The sequence below is a fragment of the Podarcis filfolensis genome, assembly GCF_964270895.1.
Source record: "Podarcis filfolensis genome assembly, chromosome: 5".
Classification (NCBI taxonomy): Eukaryota; Metazoa; Chordata; class Lepidosauria; order Squamata; family Lacertidae; genus Podarcis; species Podarcis filfolensis.
The window spans coordinates 33901642-33928686 of NC_139608.1; the positions used below are offsets into that span (position 1 = coordinate 33901642).

Consider the following 27045-nt stretch of genomic DNA (forward strand, 5'->3'; position numbering starts at 1 on the left):
TGGTGTCTGAGGTAAACGGTCCTCCTTTGCGTTCTGCTTCAGCTCTTGCCAGTTCCTGCACAGACATGAAAGGCCACCTTCCTGAGGCGGGACATGTGTGTCAGTTACCATGGGAATGACAGCGATGACAATGATTCAACACGACAGCTCTGCAGGTAAAGCATGGCACTCAACAATGTCTTGGGAAGAAGGCAGTGTTCATTTCTTCTTTTCGTCACTTACTGGAACTGTATGAAAAAGCTGCAGGTAGAAATTATCAGATGTTCAAATCCAACACATTTTCCTCATCAGAGGCAGATTTAGGGGAGTGCTGGGTGCAGAGCCTTGGGGATACCACAGGGGACACCACAACTATGATTTAGAATGGAGCATGAGAGGTGAGGGCTGCAAATTTTGATGTTCCACAGTGCGCTGCTGAAATTTGAGACACCGAGCTCCACCGCTGTACCTATTAACCAGGGAGAAGAAAGAGTCTTCTTCGGAGAAAGCCTTCTGACAAGGCTAGGTTAAGCTGACTGACAGACTGTAGGAATGCGAATGGCAATATGCTTGACGGCTTTATTAAGGCCTTCCAGGGCCAATGAAGCTAAGTGTTGGAAGAGTCTTCATGCGGTACATGCTAAAAGCTTTCTCCCACAGGAGGCAGTGATGGCCACCAGGTTGAATGGCTTTAAAGGAGAATTGGACAAATTCATGGGGGAGAAGGCTATCAACGACTGCTACTGGCCACAGTGGTGATCCTCTGCCTCCACAGTCAGAGGCAGTAATGCTTCTGAAAAACAGTAGCTGGGAACCATAGGAGGAGAGAAGAGTGCTCTAGTGCTTGAATCCTTCTTGTGGGTTTCCTGCAAGCATTTGTTTAGCCGTTGTGAAAAATCAGGTCCTCTCTTAAAGAGGGCACGTGTTGTGCTGAGACCTGGCAACCTAACCCTGTGTTGTGGGTGGGTACGTTTGGATAGCCACAACACCTGATTGGTAGGTCCCTTGCTGCTGGGTTCAATCAGGCCAATGGGACGCAGGCTAAACGGATCAAGGTACCTATATATACCTAGGCATGTGACCCAGAGCTTCCTCTTTCGGTGCGTGCATCGGAACACTGGCCCACCTCTCCCTATATTTAGGGCTTGCACGCTTGACCTCGCTATGCCATTGTGTGTCGTCTGTTGTTGGGACAGGTGCATGGCAGGAATTTCCCCACTTGGCTGATTGGCTGTTGCCATTTGGGTTCCGCCTGCCACATAGCAAATCGTCAGAAGTTGTAAGGTTGTGGATAGGCTCTGGTTCAGGTGATAGGGATGGAAGAACACTCTCGCCATCCCTATGTGAAGAGTATTCTGTTAAAGCGTGTTCTCATTAAAAGAGAGCACGGGTTGCGGATGGGGCCAAGCAAAAACACCCACAGTTGCCAGGCAGGTTAGATTCAAGGGGCTTGGATCAGATTGGTGGTTGGTGTTACTGGGGTAAATTTGATGTTGCCAATTTAGGGGTGGGATCAGAGGTTATTTAAACAAGGTCCACAGCATGTTCCTTTCTCTTTCGCTGTGGACACCGGATCAGCACCGGAGTGAATTCAGCGAGAGATTGGTTGTATATTCACCCCCTGATTTCCCTCTTTTTCCTCTTTTTCTCCCTTATTATTTGGTTACTTTTTCCTCTGTTGGCTTTTTCTTCGCCTGTTATCTACCCCTATTATTTGTATTGAATATACACCGGGCTGCCCTTAGGCGGGGGGGAGGGGGCTCCTGGTCCCGGGTGGCTTACGGCCCGGTTCTCGGCCGAGCTACAGGACCCGGGCCAGGGGTTTGACCTTCTTTGTGCCTCGCGGTATTGCGGGCGGCTGGCTCTGATCCCCTGAGGACCGCGCCGCACCGGGAGTCGCCCGCCTTCCGCGGGGAGGCCTGCGGGTGCCGGGGATCATCCTGCAGCTTGGTTTGGCCCGGCTTGGGCCTTCTCTTCCTCCCCCCCCGCGTCTCCTCCGAGCCTGCGGGGGCGCCGGGGGTGGCCGTTCGGCGCACCAGGGGGCAACTTACTTTGCTCCGTGGTTGGGCCTCCTGGGCTGTCCTCCTTCCTGCGGGGGCGGCGGCGAGGGCTCCAGCTGATCCGCGGCGCCTCCGCGCGTCGATTTGGGCCGGGGGCGCTGCGCGCGGGCCCCAGCAGGCCGGCTGTAGCGGGAGCGCCATTTTAGGGCTTCTGGCTTGCCATCTTGCCCCCTCTTCTGCCTTAAGGCTTTGGGGGGCATTGCATGGGAGGGCGGTTGGAGGCCCCTCCATTTTGAGACATTTTGGCGGGAGCGCCATTTTGCCTTCTTCTTAGTCAAGTGGTGGCCTCTAGCGGCCAGGCCTGGTAACTGCAGGGTCTGCCGAAAATTGATTGGGGGCCTCTAGTGGCCTGTGGGGTAAGTGCAGGGCATATCCACATTTTAAGTGGTGGCCTCTAGTGGTTGTTTGGATAATTGCGGCGCAATTGTACTGCTTGCCTTGCCACCTGGTGGTTTATAGTATTTTGCAGCTACTTATAATTGTTCACAAGCATCGAATAATTTAGTAGCGGTTGGGTTGGCGCTTACCTGCTGGTTATTTTAATTTATTTATTTCTTTGTTATCCTATTTTATTTTTAGCTATATTTATATTTCTTTATTAATTAATTTTGTTTTGTTTTATACCAGTAGTAGGAATGGCTCCAAAGAAGGCGACAAGGAGGCCTGGACCTGCCCCCTCTGCAAAACGGCCTATAAAAGGCCCGTCCCAGGCCCTACGTTCTCCTGAGCCTGGCCAGTCGTTGAAACGCCTCCAATCCATGGTCGCTAGCCTGGCTGGTGACCCGGTGGCACTGGCACGGGTTGAGGCAGAGATGGATGGCTTTATGCACCGCTGCTCCACCCCATCGACCTCATCTTCGATGCCGGCTCCTCCTGTGGGTGCCTCTTCTCCTGTGTCATCATCTGGCGAAGATGAGAGAGAACCATTGTCAGCTGGTGGTTACTTACCTGACACGCAACTGGCCCGGTCCCCGGTCTTACCTGTGTCTCAGGTTGCCGCGCCAAGGGGTCGGGGTCGCACCAGGGTTGTGGCCAGGAGGAGGGCATCAACCCGGGGCCGTGTTGTCCGGGATTCACCCACGCAGTCTTCAGTAGCTGGGAGTTCGAGTCTGGGTCATTCACAGGTTGTCTCTTTTCAGTCAGTTCCAGGCGCTGGGCAGCAAGGCGAGGTATCTGAGTCTTCAGTAGAGGACAGCCTTCCTCCACCTCCAAAGACCTCTTCTGGTGGGCACCGCCGCCGCAAAAAGAGCTCCAGGAGGCGCGCCAAGAAGAGACGGAGAGACACCTCGTCCTCTTCTACAGGTACTTCGTCCCAGAGTTCCAGTAGTGATGAGGAAGCTTCCCTTAAGCTTTATTGGGGCTTCGGGGAGACCTCTGGGCTCCCAAAGTGGGTTTGGGAGCGGAGGGCGAATTCCCACAGGGTTAAGTATGGGGCGGTGCAAGAGTGTCGGGAAGGGGTCTTGTTGCCTGACGTGAAAGTCTCCACCAATTCGGCTAGGGATCTTATTCCTGGTGCCCACTTGTCTGCCAAACTGCGGTCCAGGATATTGAATGGCCGTTATGTTGATATTTTTAGCCTGGCCCCTCCGCTTTGCGGTCAGGAGCCTTTAGACAAGGGCTTTGCCCCCTAAAAAAAACGGGCGTTCATAGCTCAAGCAGATAGGACTTTTGAGCGCTGGTTAGATAGTTTCCAGGTTTTCGCCGGTGTGGTTTCAGCAGCCTATCCTCGGAGATCCTTGCACTTATGGGTGTATTTGTCTATAGTCCGCTCAGCCTTTACGATGGCGGGAGAAGCTGCTGCGTTGGTTTATGACCAGAATTTTAGACGTAGAGCAGCCAAGATCCCCACAGCCCGCTGGGATCGGAAGGACTTGGATGTCTGGACCACTTACGTGGCCCCACGTATTGACAAGAAGGCCTCTGATCAGTTGAATTTCAAGGCAGTCCCTGCAAAAGCAGGTCGCAAGCTGTTTTGCTGGGACTTCAATAAGGGTTCCTGCCAACGGCAACCCTGTAAATTTCCTCATGTGTGTGTGAAGTGCTCAGGGAACCATTCGGCATCTGTTTGTGCGGGGGGCCGGCGGCCCTTTCGTAAAGGAGGGGGCTCTCAACAGCCCCCCAAAGCCGCTCCTCAGCTTCCAGCCGCTGGAGCAGGAAAGTAGTATCCTATCCTCCTTGGCCTATACCCCGGTACGGCTACAGCCTTTATTGTCATTATTAAGATCATACCCTGATAGGGTCTCGGCATCCTATTTACGTGATGGTTTTTCTATAGGCTTCAGAATCCCAGTGGTTTCACCTCCGATAGCTAGGGATCCTGGGAACCAGAAATCTGTTAGGGACATGCCAGAGGTGGCGCGTAAGAAAATTGGAAAAGAGCTGGCTTTGCATCGTATGGCCGGTCCTTTTGCCGTTCCCCCTTTTCCCAATTTGCATATTTCACCCTTGGGTATTGTTCCTAAGAAGGCCCCGGGGGAATTTCGCCTGATTCATAACCTCTCTCATCCTAGAGGCACGTCAGTAAATGACGTGATTCCCCCGGAGCTTTGTTCGGTGAAATACGCTTCGCTGGATCATGCGATCAGGATGATACGGAAGTTTGGGCCTGGTGCCCTACTGGCAAAATGCGACATTGAATCGGCATTTCGGCTGCTCCCAATTCATCCTGATGATTTCTGGTTGCTAGGTTTTCAGTTTGAAGGAGGATATTACTTTGATAAGGCCATGCCCATGGGCTGCTCTGTAGCCTGTGCGGCTTTTGAGTGTTTTAGTTCATTTTTGGAGTGGGCCTTGCGTGATCGAACTGGTTTGGGCGGAGTCACCCATTATTTGGATGATTTTTTACTGGCCTCAGCGGACAATTCGGGGAACTGCGTAGTGTTATTGCAGGCCTTTGCTTCCTTAGCTGAAGAACTGGGTGTTCCGTTAGCAGCAGAGAAGACTGAGGGTCCTTCCACGCAACTGACTTATTTGGGTATCTCGTTAGATACCGTGGCCCAAACCTCCAGCTTGCCGGCAGATAAAATAACCACTTTAAAAAGGGTCATTGAAGAACTGCTTCCCTTGAAGAAGGTTACCTTGCGACAGCTGCAGTCGTTGCTGGGTCACTTGAATTTTGCTTGCAGGGTGGTCGCCCCTGGGCGACCATTCTGCTCCCGTTTGGCCAGACTCACCTCGGGTTTACAGGCCCCGCAGCATAGGGTGCGCCTTTCTTGTCAGGTGCAGGCTGACCTTCGTATCTGGTTGGAATTCCTGGAGGAGTTCAACGGAGTGTCCTTGTGGCAGGACACTTTGAACCTCCACAATGACTTTCAGGTACACTCTGATGCTGCGGGGTCGCAGGGGTTTGGCCTGTTCTGGGATGGTAGGTGGTGTGCGGAACGCTGGCCTCCTGCTTGGCGTGGGGAAGCCATAACTCGGGACCTAACGTTTCTTGAGTTTTTTCCCATTGTAGTGGCCGTGCATTTGTGGGTCGAGCATTTCAGGGATCATCGAGTTTGCTTTTGGTCTGATAACCAGGCGGTGGTGAACGTGCTAGCCAAGCAGTCCTCACGATCCCCTAGGGTATCAGCCCTGTTACGGGCTTTTGTGTTGCATTGTTTGCGTTTTAATATTGTATTTTCTGCTCGTTTTGTTCCGGGCATATCTAACGATATTGCTGATGCTCTGTCCCGTTTTCAGATGGAGCGATTCAGGTCCCTGGCGCCAGTGGCTCGAGACCGTCCGGAAATTTTCCCGGATCATCTCTGGAACCTTGGCAGCACTTAGTTTTACAGGGAGTAGCTGCATCTGTTGCCCCCTCCACTCTGAGGTCTTATAAGAAGGCCTGGACAGATTTTTTATTATTTAACGGCCAGTCGGCTGCAGGGGAGGTTATTGCCCCCCATTCTACCTCTCAGGTGCTCCAGTATTTAGCGCATCTGTTTCAGATGCGGCGGGCGGCCAGGACGCTGAGGATCCATTCAGCGGCAATATCTTTCTTTAGCAGGGCGTTTTTTAACAAGGATCCATGTGGGAAGTTTGTGGTGCGAAGGGCGCTGGAGGGATGGGGGCGACTTTCTCCTTCTAGGCCTATTTCCAGGCGGCCCATCACATTCGATTTGCTGACTCAGATGCGCAGTAAACTGCGGAGCATCTGTTGGTCTAAATTCGAGGCTCGACTATTTTCCGCAGCCTTCTCACTAGCCTTTTTTGGGGCCCTGAGAGTGGGAGAGGTGGTCCTTGAACTTAAGCCGGATGGAGGTTCAAGGGGTTTGTTGTTGCAGGACGTGAGTCTGTCTCAGTTAGAATTGCAGGTTAATATCAGAAATTCTAAGACAGATCAGCTAGGCAGAGGAGCAGTTATTCGGCTCCCGGCAACTGGGGAAGTGGGCCCTTGCCCGGTAAAAGATCTCAGGAAATATTTGGCCTTGCAGCCGGCAGGTGAGGGCCCCCTGTTTATCCATGAGAATGGGCATCCATTGGTGAGGCATCAGTTCACTAAGGTGTTGCGTAAAGTTGTTGCGGCATGTGGCCACCTGGCCTCGGAGTTTGCTCCTCACTCCTTTCGGATTGGTGCTGCAACAACAGCTGCCCACTGGGGTTTGTCAGCGGATAGGATAAAAGACCTGGGGCGTTGGAAGTCAGATGCGTTCCGGACTTATGTTCGGAAATAATGTGGATTGTGTACTTACATTTTGTGTTTTAACCCTAGGTATGGCCACTATCCGTATCTGGATAGTGGGGCACAGTATTGTGCATTGGGCTGCTGACAGAGCTCATCGCTCCGGATTGGGAGATGGCCTGGGCCTTCCGCAGCACGTGCAGGTGTCCTGGATTTCCAGAAGGGGGATGCTGTGGAGGGAATTCTTACCACTCATGCAAAGGCGCATTCTCCTGGCTGGCCCTCCTGCAGCGATCGTGGTGCAGCTCGGGGAAAATGATATGGTTTCCTCTTCTTGTTATGGGTTGCGGGCTGCCATTTTACAGGATCTGAGGGAGTTGGCGGCCATGGTGCCTGCTTCTAAAATAATTTGGTCACTATTGCTTCAACGCCGCATTTGGCGGGGTAGTCCCTGCCCAGCTGCCACCGAGCGGGTTAGGAAGCGGATTAAGTCCGCGGTAGGCAAATTGGTGGTTGGTTTGGGCGGGTTCGTGATTCCTCACCCTCTTATTACTTTCAAGGCCGCCGAATATTTTAGGGCGGATGGGGTTCATCTTTCCTCAGTTGGGAATGATGTTTGGCTGGATTCGGTGGTGTCTAAGTTGAGGGTGTGGTTAAATTTGTGAGTGGTTGGCGGCGAGCGTAAGGGCTCTGGTGGCGGTTAGGCATTGGTTAAATTGGTTGGTGGAGGGGTATGGATTGGCTGTGCCTGCCCCTCCAATGCTGCTGCTGCACGGAAATTCCGTTAAAGGAATTCAGGGGCTTACCATCCCCTCGTCCAAACCCTTGGTGCAGGGTGCGGGCCGCGTAAGCTCCTGGGAGCATGCAGGGAGTAGCTGAGGGTCTGTGTCGCAGCTCCAGTTATCCCTGGTCTTGTTCCTCCGCACTGGCTCTCGCTGGAATCCGGGAGTCAGTGCTGTCCCCCAAGGCGGGGGGGACAGCTAGTCATAACCAATGCCTAAGCAACCACTCACAATTTGTATGTTAATAAAGTTGTGGCCAAAATTATGCCAAAAACCTTAAACAAAAATTATGTGTGATGTGTGAGTTATTGGGGTAAGGGTGTTTTGGGGACCTCAGCACGCAAAGCGTGTTCTCATTAAAAGAGAGCACGGGTTGCGGATGGGGCCAAGCAAAAACACCCACAGTTGCCAGGCAGGTTAGATTCAAGGGGCTTGGATCAGATTGGTGGTTGGTGTTACTGGGGTAAATTTGATGTTGCCAATTTAGGGGTGGGATCAGAGGTTATTTAAACAAGGTCCACAGCATGTTCCTTTCTCTTTCGCTGTGGACACCGGATCACCCGCCCGCCCTCCCTTGATTGGGCTTGTGCTTTGACCTTGCTATGCCTGTCATGGGGTCGTCCGCATTGGTGCGGGGGCCTGGTAGGAATTTTTCCTTTTGGCTGATTAGTGTGTGCCAATTGGGTTTTGCCTACTGCGTAGCAAATTGTCACAACTTGTAAGGTTGGCGGTTAGGCATTGGTTAAATTGGTTGGTGGAGGGGTATGGATTGGCTGTGCCTGCCCCTCCAATGCTGCTGCTGCACGGAAATTCCGTTAAAGGAATTCAGGGGCTTACCATCCCCTCGTCCAAACCCTTGGTGCAGGGTGCGGGCCGCGTAAGCTCCTGGGAGCATGCAGGGAGTAGCTGAGGGTCTGTGTCGCAGCTCCAGTTATCCCTGGTCTTGTTCCTCCGCACTGGCTCTCGCTGGAATCCGGGAGTCAGTGCTGTCCCCCAAGGCGGGGGGGACAGCTAGTCATAACCAATGCCTAAGCAACCACTCACAATTTGTATGTTAATAAAGTTGTGGCCAAAATTATGCCAAAAACCTTAAACAAAAATTATGTGTGATGTGTGAGTTATTGGGGTAAGGGTGTTTTGGGGACCTCAGCACGCAAAGGAATCCAGGTACTCGACGGTTTGGTCAACCCCTGAGAGGGGGTTGTGCCCGTGCCTGAGTCCAGGGGGGCATTTGGGTGGTGGAGATAGCTTGTTCCCAGTTTTCCATTTATCCAGGTGTTCACCCTTGACTGACCAATGCTGGAACCCTGGGTCAGCGCTACCTGTATGGCAGGGAGCTAGTTGAAGCAGAGCCGATGCAACCAGTCACTTGCTGTAATCAATAAAGTTGTGGCCTAAATTCTGCCAAAAACCAAACCAAAATTTGAGTCTTGTCTGAATTTATTTAAGGGGGAGGTTTAAAGGTCTAAACACACAACAGGATGCTGGACTAGATGGGCCTTTGGCCTAATCCAGCAGTGCTATTCTTATGTTTTATGAAAGCCACAGACCAGTTGCTGAGCTGAGTAATGCTGACCAGGCGTGGTGGTGCTTATCTGACCTTCCATTACCAGCATCTGCTTACTGGGAGGAAGAGGAGGATGCGTGAGGCAGTGGTGGGTGACTGCAGATGCACCAGCAGAGGTGCCATGTTGGCTCTGCCAGTGCATTTGCGCAGCACAAACCTGCCACCACCTCACCCTCCCAATAACACTTGCGGTCGGTCAGGTAAGCACCCCTGCCAGCTACTGCTGATATTGATTACAGCGTATTCTTAAGTTTAGAAAGATGTCCTTGCCACAAAAAGCTTTCTCTGCTGGTGTGTACAAGGTTTAGGCCGTCTCACAGAAGGTGCATGAAAAGTTGCTTGTCAATTTTTCAAGCACTCAGTTTGTTGTACAAAATACTTGCCCTGCAGAATTGTTTCCTCTCGTCCTGAGGTAACTCTCTTTGCACTTTAGGTGTGAGAAGAAAGTTTCCATCCCAGGGGCTCCCTCAGCTGCGCTGTCTTAGCACTTTCACTAATGCTGAAAAGTTTCCTTCCTGGTAAAGCTGCCACAGAGAATTTCCTCACCACTCTATATAAAAGAAAGCTTGGCCCAGACAGTGTTCTTCTCTGTGACCTTAAGCTACAGCAATAATTCGGAACTAAACACAAAAGCAAATTCTAAACCAGCAAAACAATGTGCTGTGATGGGTCATAAGGAAAAGACATTTGACACCACCCATTTGAAGCTGATGAAAAAGAAACAAAACCCCTCCAAAACTCTCAGACAAATAGCTGCCAGGCTTTCCTCACATTCTCACAGCAGCCAGGGATGTGGGTGGGGGTGAGGGAGAAGATCAACCCAAGTTAACTGGTTGCTAGCAATAAAGTCTTCAGAAAAGAGGCTCTCAAGCAGAGTATGAAATGCCCAGGGCCCTGATTTATAACAAAATCTGAACAAAAGGCTGTGCAGATCAAGAAGTCTTCGCTTGTCATATTTTCTAACTGATGTGTGAAATGCTGAAATGCAAATGTCAGCATGCAAAGTTCTTGCAACATTTACGATTGATGCTAAAGGGTAAATATATAGTCTTCATAGAAGTGTGAAGAGGGAATACAGGAATGCTACAGGTCCCGTTTCAAATAGTTTCAAGTTATCTGACAAAGCTGCAACAGTCTGAGGAGTGAAAAACTATGCAAGATAAATGGGGAAATGCATTGAGATCATGATTGTAACATGTGCCATTGGTTTACTATAACAATAAAGTCCTAAATTCATGACATACATAAACAATACATAAAGAAAGGGGTTCCTCTTTGTCACTAAGATGTTTCCATCAGGCAAATAAACTGACAGCCACATTTATACTACAGGCATATTTTAGTAGTATAAATCATCTAAAATTGGTCAGAAACTATGATGGCATCAACATTATGACCTCCTCTCATCCCTCCTAGTTAACTGTGGTTGAGTACAGCCAAACACCCTGTAGAAGGAAACTGTATGAAAATGAAAACATAGCAAAATGAATTTATTTTTACTACAATCAAGACTGGGAAGTATCCCCAAGAGATTTTAAAAAATATTAATTGGCATAAATTTAACTTAAAGATCTCAATATTCTGGCTAAATTAGTTTTGCTCCCTCAACTGCTCAGCATTCGGTTTGAAGTTAAATCACCATGGAGAACTGTTTGCATTCACTGGCCCCTTACATATCTCATAATATGATGAGTTAGGCCTTTATGGTTAACATACATTTGCTCAGCAGAGCCCACTCCAGCGGTAAACATCTGACAGCAGATGTACTAATTACCTGATCTGGTCATTTTCTTACATTAGCTTCCAGATCTGGTCGTGCAAAAATGTACTTACCTTGCATTGCAAACATAGCAATCAACTCAAAATGTGTCTGAAACAGCTTTTCTGCTATATAGGGTCCAGCTGTTTGTTTTGTGTGTGTTTCTGCTCAGCTTCATCTTTCACATACTTCCTGATCCAGTCTAATAGGAACAGCTCTCTTACTGGCTTTTTAGAAGAAGCTTATGAGTAGGCCAAATATTTATCCTTTTGGTGCTGAAACTGGATGAGCACGCAGTAGTCAATGATCTGTGGCCTTCATCCATCAAACTAATGCATTGGAGAAAACTGTTAGTTGCTGACAGCTTGGCACTGGTTTTAAGCATTTTGATGTCTTAGGCAAAATATTGAGCGTGACAGCCCTTTCTGCTTCATAGTAGGACCTGGAACACATGAGCCTTTCAGGGCCTAATATACATAAAAAGCTTGTTCAGACACAAACACTTTTGTGTACTGTGATGGGGGAAGTTGAAAGACGAGACAGGATAATGGTGTCAGGTCCATATACATTCAGTTAAATATCCGCATGGAATCTACATGAGCAGATGCAACAAGGCAATGCAGGAAGCTGTTTTAATACTGAGGCAGACTTTTGTGGATCCATTTTCAACAGCGAAACTTAAAAAGAAGCCTTGAAGAAAACCAAGCACTACAGAAAGAATTGCAAAATAACATTAAAGTACCTCATTCCTTCATTTTCTTCAGACTTTGTCTTCTGTGCAGAGATGAGAAAGGCATACCTATGACACCTTTCGCTTGGGGATCTTGCCCAGTTCATTGAGTTTTTCTTCAGATTCCTCCTACAGCTCCTGTGGCTCAAAGAGAACTTTTCATCAAATAAAAAGAGAAATCTGTTCAAAAATACATGTGAAACCACTCCACCTTTCTCTTTCCCCTAATTTTCCAACATATGACATTTCCTTATGCAGTTCCTTCGTTTGTCGTTTTCGTTTAACCCATCGCTTCTAATTCTTTATTTGGCTTTTTGAAAAGATAAGAAGATTGGATTATTTGCAAAGCTTCTTACCTGCTAGCACATCCCTAACTGCTGTTTTTTTTATAGATATATAAAAATCGGGGTTCTCTTTGAATAGCAAAGCAAAGCACGTCTGTCTTCAAAACAAAAAACACAAACTTGGTGCTGTGACTGGCAGCTATGATGGGGCTGGATCTATGTGTGGCAGCAGCGGCAGCTTCTTCTCACCAGAGGTGAACACACCTGCCCTTGCCAATGTCACCACTCAGTCCCATTTGTACTAGAGCAAGAGGTACACTGGGAGTTTGTTGCACATGATTCCAGAACAAGCAGAAGGGAGCTAAAATTCACAAGTTTCATGCGTCATGTGTGTTGTCTTTTAGGGATGGGTATGAGTCTACCACTGGCTTCTTAGTTCTCTCTCTCTCAACAAAGAAACATTCCATTCTGCTATGGGTACATGAAAGTGGTGTCTGCAATAGTCCAGGAAGACAGAAGAACTGACGTCTGCATTGACACATCATGAGGCAGCATAATGTCATCGCAGGTATGGGAAACGCAAAAAGGTCTGAAACATCTGCCATGAAAATTGGCATTGGAGTAGGCAAGTTCAGATGCCAGAGTCCCAGGTGTTTTGCTTGGTGATCTCTCTCTCTCTCTCTCTCTCTCTCTCTCTCTCTCTCTCTCTCACACACACACACACACACACTTTCAGGGCTGCAGGCTGTCTGTTAGCATTGCCATTCAAGTGACAAAATGACAGCTGGGGAAAATAATTGTTCAGGGACTGGGTCGTGCGTAAACATTGATTTCACTAACATAAGCACTGACGTATACAGTATGTTCAAGGAAGCATCATTTCAACCTCACTGGAGCAGACTAGCAAAAGCAATAATACAGTGGTACCTCGGGTTACAGATGCTTCAGGTTACAGACTCCGCTAACCCAGAAATAGTACCTTGGGTTAAGAACTTTGCTTCAGGATGAGAACAGAAATTGTGCTCCAGCAGCATAGTGGCAGTGGGAGGCCCCATTAGCTAAAGTGGTACCTCGGGTTAAGAACAGTTTCAGGTTAAGAACGGACCTCCAGAATGAATGAAGTTCTTAACCCAAGGTACCACTGTATATCCAAAGGCAGATTGTGTGAAAAGGCAGCAACTCAGGACAGGGCTATTGAGGGCTCCTAGCCATGATGGCTCAGCTCTGCCTCCACACTTGAATACCAGTTGTTGACAACAACAGCAGTGGCAAGTTGAGAACCTGAGGCTCAGCTAAGTGGGCCATTGGCCTGATTCACCAGGCCCTTATGGTCTTATGTTAACCCCCTCTTGAAAAATAGAGTTTCCCCCCCTTGAAGACTTTCCCCTCTCTGCTCCCTGTGTTCCACCAATGCTGCTGTAGATGAACCCCCCAACCCTCCAGAGAAGATTTTGGGGACACACAGAAGGCTGGCAGGTGAGAATGAGAGGAAGGGGAAGTCCCATCTCACAAATGGAAGTCCATTCCATAAGAGGACTGACACCACTGGATACTACTCTGTTTTTATCCTGTTTAAATGCTAACATAAGCTACTGGTTATTTCATGTTACCCTGCCTTTTTTGTGTATACAGTGGCACCTCAAGTTACATACGCTTCAGGTTACATATGCTTCAGGTTACAGACTCCGCTAACCCAGAAATAGTGCTTCAGGTTAAGAACTTTGCTTCAGGATGAGAACAGAAATCATGCTCCAGCAGCGCGGTGGCAGCAGGAGGCCCCATTAGCTAAAGTGGTGCTTCAGGTTAAGAACAGTTTCAGGTTAAGAACGGACCTCTGGAACGAGTTAAGTACTTAACCTGAGGTACCACTGTATCTCAGAACTTTTCACTGTATACCTAAAAATTTAAGGTGGGTTTGCAAATGTGTGAATTTTGCTGGTGAGTTGTGATTGGCTGCTGCTTCAAGTTGGGTTTACACTCAGTAGCAAACCCTTAGTAGGCATAACGTGTGAATATGAGCCTGAAATCTTGCAACTGAAAACAGAAGACTCAGAATAAAGTTCAAAATTAAGTGACCTGTTTTTACATATATATCATATTTTTATTTGTTTTGACCATTTATACGCTGCTTAATTACAATAATCTCTCAGTGGGGTTATTATCAATCTTTGTGACAGTCCTTGGCGGCCAGCTGGGTTTCCTAATTAGATCTTAATTCAGATACAATTATACAAATTTATCAAAGCCAAGAACATGTGGGAAGTTGGAAAGGGCATTTTCTTACATATACTAATGTCACCAAGAATCACATATCAAAAAACGCTGAGTTTTGTATCCTGGCATGTGGTTTCATCACAACTTTAGAATTAATTTGCAATATGAAAATAAAACAGTATTGATACACATATATGATGGCTTTGCACATTTGTTCCGCATGTTCTTATAATAAAACCCAACGGGCCATTAAAATGAGCCACCATGACCCAGAAAACTATGGCAGAAATCTGTAACTCTCCCTGGGTAGAAATGTGAGTACTTGTGAAACATTTGATTGTAAATGGTTTGGGGAGAAGGAAAAAATTGATTGAGTCAGCTGGTCCTGTTCTGAGGGCTCCAAATCAAGAGTGGGAAACACAGCAACCATGAGTCTCTGATTGAAACTGACCTAGTTTACATAAGTAGCACATTTCTGTTAGAATTACAAAGAATCACGTGAGCAGTCTTGGTGCCTCTCCATTGGTGTCTAATTAGAAAACATAAGAACATGAGAATATAAAAGGGCAAACGGCTTTTCTGTGCACTGCTCTGGTTTCGCCAGAAGCGGCGTAGTCATGCTGGCCACATGATCCGGAAAAACTGTATGTGGACAAATGTCGGCTCCCTCGGCCAGTAAAGCGAGATGAGCGCCGCAACCCCAGAGTCGTTTGCGACTGGACTTAGCTGTCAGGGGTCCTTTACCTTTACCTTTTAAGAACATGAGAAGAGCACTGGCGGATCAGCCCAATTGCTCATTTATTCCAGCATCCTATGCTCACAGTGGCCAACCAGTTGCCCGAGGGAAGCCCATAAGAAGGGTCACAATAACACTACAGTGATACCTCGGGTTACATACGTTTCAGGTTACAGATGCTTCAGGTTACAGACTCCGCTAAACCAGAAATAGTACCTCGGGTTAAGAACTTTGCTTCAGGATGAGAACAGAAATCGTGTGGTGGTGGCGCAGTGGGAGGCCCCATTAGCTAAAGTGGTGCTTCAGGTTAAGAACAGTTTCAGGTTTAAAACGGACCTCCGGAACAAATTAAGTACGTAACCAGAGGTACCACTGTATCTCCAATTGTGGTTCCAAGATCTGGCATTCAGAGGCATTCTTATATAAACATTCACTTTCATAAAACATCCACTTTTGGGAAGTGCATCCCAACATGTCCTAAAATATCTTGCTTTCCCCAGTTTTGAGGTGTTTCTTCTTAGCAGAGGTGCCACCAAGATTGAGAGGGCACAGGGCATGTCACACAGGCATCACTTGCATCTCTCAACACTGCACAGGCCAGTGTGACCTTGCGCCAGGCCGCACCAGTCCCCACAGTGTCTCCTGATGCAGGCCGGTGCAGCCTTCCGCTAGGTCACACCGGTCTTCACAGCATCTACCGACACTGAGAGGACTGGGCCCTCTTCAAACAATTACTGAGGGGGTTGAAGACACCTCAGCCCCCTAGAGTTGGTATGCCTAGACAAGGGAGTGAAAGACTGGTGATTTAACCCCGCCTTCACCTTCTTGTTAAAGAGATCTGTGAATTGAATTTATTAATTATTTTTTATTTACAGAGCTACCTCTAGTTGCGAACTTGATCTGTTCCGGAGGCCTGTTCGCAACATGAAAAGTGTGCAGCGGTGCATCTGTGCACATGCGGGTTGTGATTTGCCGCTTCTGCACATGTGCATGACGTCATTTTGCGCTTTTGCGCATGCGCGAGTGGTGAAACCTGGAAGTAACCCTTTCCGGTACTTCCAGGTCGCCGCAGGACATAACCTGAAAGAACGTAACATGAAGTGGACATGAGGTATGACTCTAATGGCAACTGCAGATTGGATTGGAACTAGGGTTGCCGGATCAGGAGTGTTTGAGGCCCTGAGATTTGAAGGCACAAACCTAGGAGCCACTTCTGATGATGTCATGGGGGCAGGCCCTAGGAATGTCATTAAGCATTATCCATTTTAAGCATCAACTAGACTCACTGAAAGCATGTCATTCACATAAAGGGTGTGTTCCTATGCTCTATGTGAACTGCTTTTGTGAAGAGTTGGCGTTAATGATGCATTTGCAAATTGGTACCATGTGCATTTAAAGGTGCTGTCACCCATCTGGAGATTCAAGCCCTCTCCCTGCTACCTGGTGGGAGGGCGAAATGAGAAACGGAAAACATTTGCTCATCCCTAGCTGAGAACAGACTGGGGGCAATCGGGGGAGCGGTGAATTGAACCCCCTTCCTTAATGCCATGGTCTCAGTTAGGGTTTCCAGACCCCTAGGGCTGACCTGTGGAAGATAACTGAATGGCAACCAAGGGCATAGCTAGCATGCTCATTCCCACAAGCCCACATGTCGTAATGGGGAACAGTGCGAAAGCTTAGATGTCCCATAAATACAATAAATAAAAAATAAAACCCTTAATTGTACTACTTGGACAGGGCATTTCAGTGTACACACATTGAAGTCATCTGTTTATGATTGCACATCAAGCAACAATAAAGGGGTTAGGGCAATGATCCCAGAGTCCCCAAAGGCAAATCAAGCAGCTACCATCACCAGACCAAGTTAATGAATCTCTGAACAATGATATGATCTGGGCTGATTGTTTCAAATCTGAAGCAATATGTCAACAAATCAGGGATTACAGAAGGCTTGCACTTGTTAAGCTACACAGTTAATTAGATCCACAGAGACTCTGTTTCTCTATGGAAAGAAAACAAAAAAAAGGGAAGGTTATCAGTTGTTGCTTTTAAAATTTCTGGGTAACCTGAACGTTTGGTAGTGAGTAAAACAAGGCTCCAGTTACTAATTTGCTTAGTTTGACATGGAAGAAATCATTGTGCAAGCTGTTACTGCAAGAGCAATTAAACAATGAAAGAAACTTAATGTAGCTTTCTTTTCTTCACAGGGCAGGCTTCTTCATTTTTGCCCCTTAAACAATTTTCACCTTGCCACTCATAGTGTCCAGCCATATTTGTGAAATAAACAAAATACTCCATGTGCAGCTCACAAACTGGGTGTGATGTAACAGTCAAGTTCGCTGTTCCCCTCCAGCAGTTAGAGGGGAAGGATGACAAAGGGCACAAGGCCAAACTCCATGTGGATTTTTCCAATAATGTGGCTGCCCATTTTTTATGGGAAACACCATCAGATAAATCCAATTCTCCTTTTGGAAACATTTTGGATAGGCACACCCAGAGAGGGGGAAGAAATACAGTCTCGTTTCTCTTTCGATTTGGGATTCAGAAATTATTCTGTGTTTTGAAGTCAGGTTTTTTGTCAGGCCAGTTATTTTTTCCCTTTCCCCCAGCAACTGTTTATAGAGGTAAATAAGTTTGTGTTTGACACTGCTTCAACATTTCATGCACTGAATATTAAAAGGTGAAGATGATCAAGCAGGTTTATTTTAGTACTGAATCTTTGTTAGCTTCTGCCAGTGCTCTTGCAATTCGTTACATTTCCTCACACTTCTTTTTCTCCTCTGCTGCTATTCTCCTTTCCTCCTCAGCAATAGGCTTTGAATGGTCATATCTTTTCTTTCCATGGACTATTCCCATGAGCAATGAATGCCTGCCAAACTTGTTCAGAGGGGAAACATTCACTGGTGGAATCATCTTGCCTCCTCACCTGACCACTAAGGCGGCAGTGACCACGAAGCCAGTTATGATAATAAAAAACAGAGCTGGCTGGAGACCAAACTGAGCTGTCCAATACAGCTTTCAGATTTCCTATCTTTGCTTTAATGGATTTGGCTGAAAAAACTTTCAAGTAGCCTTGCTTAATTGAGACGTTTGATGAAACCCACACCACTAAGAGTTCCACTAAACCAAAAGAGATATAATATATTATTGAACATAAAATGGAATTTAGTGAACTGCATTTATTTTTACCTGGAACAGGCCTAATGTTGCTTGGATGTAAGCCCTAGAGATGCATCCAGTTATTTCCATGTTTGTGTGGCTGAAAGCTGCGTGGCAAGAAATTTCTCCAAAAGCAGGAATCAGTAATCACAGTACATTGTGGGACATCAACTCTCACCATCCCTGGCCATTGGCCATGATGGCCGGGGCCAATTGAAGTTTTCCAATGACATTCAAATGAATTTTCCATATTGAGAGTAGTTTTGAATGTTACTGAAGAACCACCACTGGCAGAACACTTGTGATGTGTGATAGAAACACAAGTCTAAAACTTCAGATGGGGGTGGGGAATGGCTGAATGGGGAGTTGCCCAACTTAAGAGGAATTAAACATATCTTCTATCTGTCACTTCTCCCCTGCAGATCACCCTCTCCAAATTCTACTTTGTTGTTGTTGTTGTTTAGTCATGTCTGACTCTTCATGACCCCATAGACCAGAGCACGCCAGGCACTCCTGTCTTCCACTGCCTCCTGCAGTTTGGTCAAACTCATGTTAGTAGCTTAGAGAACGCTGTCCAACCATCTCGTCCTCTGTTGCCCCCTTCTCCTGGTGCCCTCCATCTTTCCCAACATCAGGGTCTTTTCCAGGGAGTCTTCTCTTCTCATGAGGTCGCCAAAGTATTGGAGCCTCAGCTTCAGGATCTGTCCTTCCAGTGAGCACTCAGGGCTGATTTCCTTAAGAATGGATAGGTTTGATCTTCTTGCAGTCCATGGAACTCTCAAGAGTCTCCTCCAGCACCATAATTCAAAAGCATCAATTCTTCGGCGATCAGCCTTCTTTATGGTCCAGCTCTCACTTCCAGATAGTAGATAAATGATAGGCAGGTCTTGGTAATGGAAGCTGGCTAGTAAGAAACTTACTCTAAAATCACATTTTCTTTCATAGTTCATCCCCCAGTTGCCAAAGAATGAATGTTCCTTCCTTTGTAATGCTGCAGCTTTCATAAATTTCATAAATTTGCACACACATAGGTCTGATTTATACATCAAAGTAATGGGCTGATAAGATGTGGTTTATAGACCCAGCAATGAACCATGCACTCTTTCCCCCGACTTGGCACCGAGATCACATATATTTGCATTGGGAAACTATCGTTTAATCTCTGCCTACTTGCCAGCCTGCCATTAGGTAGAGTGATACAGCTACCTCAGGCAGGTTTTTTATGTCATGAAAAGGCAGCAAATTCTTGGCTATTTAATTGATTACTGCATTTTTACTGCCAGGGAGGAGGAGCTCTTGTGGGATTTCCTACTTCCCTTTTTGTGTCCTTGTTAGTAGGTTGGATTGAACCATAGTTTCCTACTTCAAAAGTCATAGGGAACTGTGGTGCACCGTGATCTTAGCATTGGAGCTGAGTGTGGGATGGAGCGCATGTGGGGGAACAAATAGGAACAGGGCTCCTTTACCATAAGAAACATGGGTTTATTAGTCTGAGGTTGTTATGTTTAAACATAATCTGCAGCAGTCTACAAGAGCCTAGTAGAAATTCAGTATACCTGCCTTGCCTTTCTCCTCTTGCATGCATGGTTGAATGATGGCATTTTTTATCTGCCCTTGGAGAACACAATCACAAACCTAAATATTGATGAAACCTAAGATTTGTTTCCAATTCCTGTCTCGTAACTGGTCTATTGAATTTCCACTTCACAAGTGGAATTGCTAGACAGAGCATTATTTATGTTCTATTTTACTGAAAGCCATGAATAGTCATAGCTTGAAAAGATCACATTATCAAAAGATAAAGAGGATCTTGAAATACATCAGAACGCAGCTTTTGCATGCTTTCAGACAATTACAGTATTTGACCAGAACAAATGGAAGAGGACAAACTTTTCTAGAGCTGTAGAGAGATGTAATTTCACAAATACATGGTAGTTTTTGTGCCATTTAAACAATGGTGTAGTCCATACTTGTAGAATAATAGGTTTTTATGCTCCTGAGGAGCACAAGTATTTTCTAATTTGAAAGGGATTGCACGGTCTTTACATAATTGTAGGAGGGAGTTTGCTGTTATTTAAGCCAGCCAGAAAAAGCAGAATATGTGATAAACACTCCCAGGTTTGATAATAAGCTTCATTTAAATTTGAGGGCAGAAGATAGAGGTAGAAAGAGAAAGCTCTAGGAATTCACAGCTGTTGTGTAAAATCCTAAAAGGTCATTTGCCAATCACAGCTCTAACTTCACTCACTGGTTAAAACACTGTGAGGTAAAGGCTGGGACTATCAGCCAGTCTAGCTCTGAAAACAGAAATTACAGCTTGGGGGGGGGGCCTTACATTTTGACATTTCTCTCTTGAACCAGAGCACCCATAAACTTCCTTTAAAAAACCAAAAACAAAGCTAAAAGTCCTGGGCCCCTGGTGGTCTTTGCCTCCCAAATCAGACCCCTTCTAACCACCTGATCGGAGCCCAATCTGCACCACTAGCCTTAGGCCCAGCTACGGAGGAATATGCAGGCCAGGATTATGGAGGAGGCACATCTGGACTGAGTTTCCATTACGTTTCCCAAGGCACGGTCCTGGCTCACTGGCTGGTAGTGCCAGGGGTTGTAATCAATTAAGTTTGAGTACACCCACTGAAATTAATTAACATGAGTAAGTTGGGTCCATTCTGAGTGAAACATAGTTGACTACCACCCATTTATTCCAGGATTTCCTGGTTTCTGTTTGTGGTCTACCACCTTTATTAATAGAGAATAAAGCATGAACAACCCTACAAATTATATGTATGATTCTATGAAGGCACCTTGCAGTTTTAGCTACTCATATGTTTGTAGCAGAAGCTTAAGCCAGCGTCTTTCACAACCCAGGAGCTAGTACTTCAAGCCTAACTCAAGGCTTCCTTCCTTTCTGACAAGTATATTAAAATTTTGTGGGTGTTTTGGGTGTTCCTCTACGATTTCAGAAGTGCATGCATATTTACAGGAAGATGTTAGAATTCCTGCTCCATGATTGCAGTCATGTCTATCGCATGACGGTATATGTTTTGACTCCACAGATTGGGATGTGATGGAGACAGGATGTTTATGTTACTGTGTTCCGAGAAGTGGAACTATTGTCCTTTGTTCTTTTTCTCTTTGCTGTCCGATGCTAGAGAGAAAGGGAGCCATGTTGCAGTGCTCCATGTGTGTTTATATGTAAATAAATTAGATCAGCCAAAGTGCGTTGCTGAGGTCTGTTATGCAAAACTGCACAAACTCTGCAGATCCCTAAGTGTGCCAGTGTCGGTTGGCATCAGTTGCTGTGATATTCGGGCAGAAGAAAGCTTATGAAGCTCCTGAACGATTGACCAGTCGGGCATGTGTCTCTACCAGGGTCCTACTCGAGTGTAGGCTGAACTCCTGACAGAAGTATGAAATGAGTCATGGGGCATCAAAGGACAAAGGTGATTTAAAATAAGAGTACAGCATGCTTGTTGGTTAGATCCATCCAAACATGACCCTCAAGTAACTTCAACACCAATATTGAAAATATCCGCAACTAATGTAAGCGCCATAGGATGTATTTAAAGGGTTCAAACCTAACTGCTTTGGAAATAATTTATACAGGGAATTGGCTGAATGCAAAAATGGATTGTGATGGGGGTCCTAAGCATCTGCTGCAAGGGTGAGGGGCTTCTTCCATCCTGAGGGTCACATTGCCTTCTTGGCAAACTTTTAGGGGCCACATGCCAGTTGTGGTCAGGGCCAGAGGCAAAAGTGGATGGAGTAGCTCATTTTTACCCTTGTACATTAGGCTAGTTTCTGCACATACGTAATATTCCCCTCTGTTCTCCATCCAGGGAAGAAAGAGGTGTTCCAGCCAGGCAAAAGCTCTCAAGGAGGATGCAAAGGAGGTCAAGTAATGGTGTGGGTGAGGAGGGTGTGTGGCAGGAAAAGAGGCTTGGTGGGCCGCATTTGGGCCTCAGTTCCCCATTTCTGGTCTATTGCCATCTGTGTGACTAAAACAATCAGACTGATGGAATTGGAAAAGTGAAAAACAACAACAATGAATACCAAATGATTAAATGAGTTGGCATGAAGTACAGAAACAATCACTTTACAAAATCTTTATTACAAATTTTACATCTTTGGGTCCTTCAGAATTATTTCAATCGATTTCAAAGATCATTGTTGACAAATCACATAGACGAGGTTCTGTGTTTTCATTTCACATTGGAAAAAAAGCAAACATTTCTTGAGAAAAGTAGTCTATACATGTATATAAAACTGGCAAACACAACCCTGGGAGCAGGGTTATTTCAAAATAAGTAGTTATTCCAAATGCCTTTGTGTGTGTGTGTGTGTGTGTGTGTGTGTGTGTGTGTGTGTGGAGCCACAATTAAATAGAGAGAGTTATTTTCAGTACAAGCCTGAATTTGGAGCTTGGGATTCAGAAATTGACTTGAGGGGGGTTAGTCAAATTTACAGTGTTATGATCAAGTCACATCATTTCCTTCACATGGTCGGCAAAATAAGGGAGAGTCACATTATGCAGATACTCAAAACTGGCTTCTCTAAACACTGCTTCTAATAAGGTGGCTTCTATCCTGCTGCTGAATCATCTGAGATTAATGGAAAGCCACTCAATATCTCTGTCCAGGTAGAGTCTTCTACTGTTGTTGCTACTAAATTGTGACCATCCTTGGTCTGCCAGGCATTGTTCAGAAAGCTGAAGCAGTATGTGTGCATACATGCACTGAACCAAACCTCAACTGCTCCTCTCTGATATTCAGATACCATATATCATGAATTCACTTGGTGTACATTCTTATGCATGATACATGCTTTGAGAAGCAGCAAACAGCTTTCAAATAAGTACCAGGGGCTTCAAACTGAGCCAATATAGAGGCTGAGGAGAAGGCCAATTTGATCATAGCAAAAAGCAGAGCTTTTTTTCAGCCGGAACTCACCAAAACTCAGTTCTGGCACCTCTCAGGTGGGCACCATTGCTATTCTAAGAGAACAAGGGAGGAATTCGTGGTGAGTTCCAGCACCTCTTTTTCTAGAAAAATGGCACTGGCTAGAAGGAATCATGGCGGTTTTAAGAGAGGCATTGAAAATGAGACACACACCCCCCCTTTAAAAAAGGCTCATTTTCACAGCAATTACAAGGTTACTACTAGATATGGAAAAGAGGTCTAGTAGTGGTTGCAAAAAAAGGGGGGGAGGGCATGCCGATGCTGAGAAGGAACAAGTAGTGGTGAAATATTTTCAGTCTGGGGGCCACATTTCCTCACAGAGAAACTTCTGTGGGGCGCATGCCAGAGGTGGAGGGGCCAATACCAAATACACACCCCACTCACACAAATATACACACACTGTTCTCTCATATCCACACCCTGCCCTCCCATTCACACAGCCTCTGAAACCTTCCCTGCTCTCTTGCACCGTTTTTTTCCTTCTCAAGTTATCATCCTCCCCCTTCTCTTTCTCCAGTCCTGTGAACTGTTGTTCAAGTGCAAATGGGACCCATTTTTTTTTCTAAACCCTCCCACCTGCCCCCACAAACTGCCCCTCTTAGGTGGCAATTAGGCTTAGGAACAAAGTTCCCATTCATGTCAAATCCTAGAGCAAAGAGGATTGTATTGAAAAAGTAAACACCAAGGTCACCATTCACTGGTCTTGGGAGATGTGAGGCAGAATTCCAGCAGAGAAACTGGAACAAGGCTTGTCGCCTTTGTGCCCAGACATCTGCAGGTTAGATGAGGTTTGGAGAGGGAGATCAGATCAGAAAAGCAGATTGGGGAGTTATCAGCACAATGGAGACAGCCAAAGACTTTTGACTGAATGAAAGTAGCCAGAAAATGACAGTGGAATGAGAAAAGTCAGAGACAAATGTCCAACCCTACTGAGAACTCTCCAGGGACTGGAAGAGATGAAGAGCACTGAAAGAAATAGGAAGAGGAGGAAGAAAAGTATGGAACGTCGTAAAAGATGGGAGAAGAGGCAACGAAGTAGAATTATCTAAGCAACAGACCCTTGATGATGAAACTGATTGTATCTTGAATAATGCAATGACCAAATCTAAAATTTAACCTGATTAAGGAAAATAGAAACAGCTCTAATCAACAGCAGGACTTTACCCAGTTGGTTTTAAATGGCATGACTTTTTGCCGTATTAGAGGTGGCGGCAGGAGGTATTATCTTCTATAAATCACATCAGAATCCAGCAGCATCCTAGCTGTTACACTTGCAGTGTACTGGAGGCTCAAGATTAAATGGCATCTTCATGTGGATTCACTTATTTGCAAAAAATAACAGGGCTGCCATGGCTTTTAAGATTTTATCTCCCCAACGCACATGGCGGCATATCTGTCAAGGGTTAATTTCCAGTCATAGGCATGGGGTATTATGCCACCCAAAAGCAACTAGAGCTGGAATGGCACACTTCCAAACAGCAACTTAGCTAGCCCTTAGTCCTCTGGCATGGCTATAACTCTGTCATTGCAATTGCCAGGTTTTCTGAAATAGGTAGCTGTAAATTTTGGATACTCTTTTGCTGTGGAAAGACAAGCCTGGGGAGAAATTATACTAAATTAGCATTTTAAAAATGAAACTAGTAGATTGTTTAAAGAGCATCTTTGCTGCGGAAAGACATAGGAAAACAATTCCCTTGGTAACTTTTTCTTGGCTCTGTCTTCAGGGACGTCAGGAGTTGGATAGATACACTTAGGAGCAGTGTGTTTAAACCCTGGTCACAATTCTTTCCCCTGCATACCACACTGAGTTCATCTGACCAACATATGAAGTGCTATTAATATATCATATCATAAGCACTCAACAGAGTTTGGCACTTTATAGCATCTCCAGCATCCAGCCAACATGACTGTTCAGTGTCTTGCAGGTGTCCGTTCACAGTACAACAGAGATACTCTCTTAATTTCCATGGGCAGGGATGTCTTGGATACCCAGAATATCCCTTCTGTAACCACAACACTCCAAAATTTGCAGAGGGAATAAAATACACAACCCACTAAAAGTAGCTCAAATGTATTCCTAACCACATAACTTTTTCATGTTTTGACACGGATTTGTAGAATGTGTGGTTTTTAGTCCAGGCATGGGATAGTTAAGAAAGAGGAATCCTCAGGTTTACTTAGCTACATGCAGGCTCAGAATAGACTCTACGCTGGAAAAGCAACTTCAAATTTCCACGCCCAGAAAAGCAGAATTCTGCAACCAGGGTAAATGAGGCAAATGAAACCAATTTGTGCATTTGCTTCTTTCACACTTTCTCTACTTCTGTGTGTCTTACAAAGGGCTCTTAGCTATGACAGAGGTAAGGTGTCAGAGGGACCCAAGGGTCAAGACCTATTGTCCTGTGCTGCTCAGACCACTGCTGAAAACCTGGCTAAGCTTTGCACCTAGGCTGCGATACTGGCTTCACAGGCCTCACCCAGGCCTATAAAGCCTTGGCCTCAAAACTCGCTCATTAGTCTGAACCTTCAGTCACTGTGACGGTTCAGCAGTTGACTTCTGGTGCCTTGCCCTTCCCCACAGATTTCTCTGGAGCATTTTGAAATGCTACATCAGATAATGTATTTAGAGTTGGGGGGGGAAGGGGGAGAACTATGGCAGCAATCTTCTGCCAACTTACCTGGGAGCAAGCTTCATTGAGGTTTTGCCTTGGCATCCAACAACCAAGAGCAGATACTGCTAAGAGCTTGATAGTCACAGATGCCCTGACTCCTAATCGCTGGACATATTCCACATCCCTACTTTTTACATTTTGCATTGATTGTGTGCACACAATCTATCCTCCCACCTTGAGAGATAGAAACTCGTCAAATGGGGGTGGGGGTGGTGGCGGCGAGAGAAACAGATTTGCAGAAATGCAGAATTCTCAGTCCAAAACTAACTTTAATTCACAGCCCTGATTTTATGTGTTCCTGAGTTAAGGACTGGAGTGTTCTGAGACAGAGCAATGAAACATGAAGATGTTCCTGAACACTGGAGGCCTCAGCTAGAGCTTTCTTGTGCCTGCTTTTTAGTAGAAACAACCCACCCTGCAGTCACAAATTAAGGCGTACTGAACGGAAGAATTGTTAATTGTGAACAGCTTGCCCAACTTTAGAATTTCTTTTTAAAAAAATTAAAAATTAAAAAGTGCCTTGTGATTCAAGAAGGGTTTTTCCAAGCCCAGAAGAGGGGATTGACAGGTCTAACACTGCACATGCCTCAGGCCAGCTAGAGTGACTTTCCCGTGAGTGTAGATGTCTTCATCTGTGCCTCGATTAAGGTGCTTCACCATATTTTTCTCAAAGAGCAGCGGGTGGTAGGCGCCCATAGTGCAGGCTTGGTCAAAGAACTTCTGGTAATAATGGCAAACGTCTGTCTGCCTTTTGGAAGGGAGAAACTCGTAAACATCCACTTCGTCGCAGAAGTTCATCATGAGAGCAATGCCTAGAAAGGGAGGGGAGAGAGACAAAGGATCCATTAAAAGACACAGCAGAAAGGGTGACCTGAAGGCAGGGTTTAAAAATCATGAGGGGTGTGTTTGTGTGTGTGTGTGTGTGTGTGTGAGAGAGAGAGAGAGAGAGAGAGAGAGAGAGAGGGAAATCCACAGCAACGCAGAGAGAAGAAAGGAGGTCTTCCTGATGTTTTCTTTTGACTAGAAACCTAGACAAAAGGAGTTAAAGGCTCTACAGCAGGGATGGGGAGGCTGTGGCAATCCAGATGTTGTTAGATTCCAACCACCATCCTGCCCAAGTAGCATGGCCAGTGGTGAGGAATAATGGGATCTGGGAACCCAGAAGGCTACAGATCCCCCTGGCCTGATAGATATTGTTGAAGATGGCGTCTTCTCCACCCCTGATTGTTGCAATTGAACACTGTTCAATTACTGCTAAGATTGCACCGGTATATGGATAGAAGTCATCTCTCTGCTGTATGTCGGAAACTGTATGAGAGCAAATAAAGCGTAAGTGGAATTGTTGTACCATTTTTATTCCCAAGCTGGAGCTGTGCTGCCATCTAGTGGGCTTTCCCCTTAGCTGTACAAAATTCCCCACAGGTACGTGTAGTGATAGACATTCTCTTAATGAGCCACAATCACCAGGTTTTCTCACTCAGAGGACTGTACATAAAAACAATACACCACAATACGAATGAAGCTGGTTGTATCACGTGCTAA

The 27045-nt window shown here is 46.1% G+C and overlaps 2 protein-coding genes and 1 pseudogene across 13 annotated transcripts in view; 1 reads left to right on the forward strand and 2 right to left on the reverse strand.

Moving 5' to 3' along the window:
• The first annotated feature begins 1432 nt into the window (after positions 1-1432).
• Positions 1433-7698, forward strand: LOC310763768 (uncharacterized protein). 2 transcript variants are annotated; one of them, XM_083616418.1, is made up of 2 exons: positions 1433-3341; positions 6733-7698. In XM_083616418.1, exons 1-2 carry the CDS (start codon positions 2675-2677, stop codon positions 7305-7307), a joined length of 1242 nt encoding a protein of 413 aa, XP_083472544.1. In that variant the 5' UTR covers positions 1433-2674; the 3' UTR covers positions 7308-7698. The 2 variants fall into 2 exon arrangements, 1 of the variants encoding a protein (XP_083472544.1); XR_014548795.1 differs by lacking the exon at positions 6733-7698 and adding an exon at positions 5721-5843 and having other exon boundaries at positions 3151-3341.
• A 9716-nt stretch (positions 7699-17414) lies between these two features.
• LOC310763135 (ATP synthase subunit e, mitochondrial-like) lies at positions 17415-17708 on the reverse strand (annotated as a pseudogene). The gene has a single exon. The product of its transcript is annotated as an ATP synthase subunit e, mitochondrial-like (transcript).
• Positions 17709-21964: 4256 nt separating this feature from the next.
• The window catches only part of ST6GAL1 (ST6 beta-galactoside alpha-2,6-sialyltransferase 1), a 120744-nt gene continuing 115663 nt past the window's right edge, over positions 21965-27045 (reverse strand). For all 10 annotated transcript variants that reach the window (XM_083613863.1, XM_083613862.1, XM_083613856.1 and 7 more), the window contains one exon: positions 21965-26315. In XM_083613863.1, coding sequence (XP_083469989.1) covers positions 26074-26315 — 242 coding nt within the window. In that variant the 3' untranslated portion in view covers positions 21965-26073. The remainder of the gene's footprint in view (positions 26316-27045) is intronic.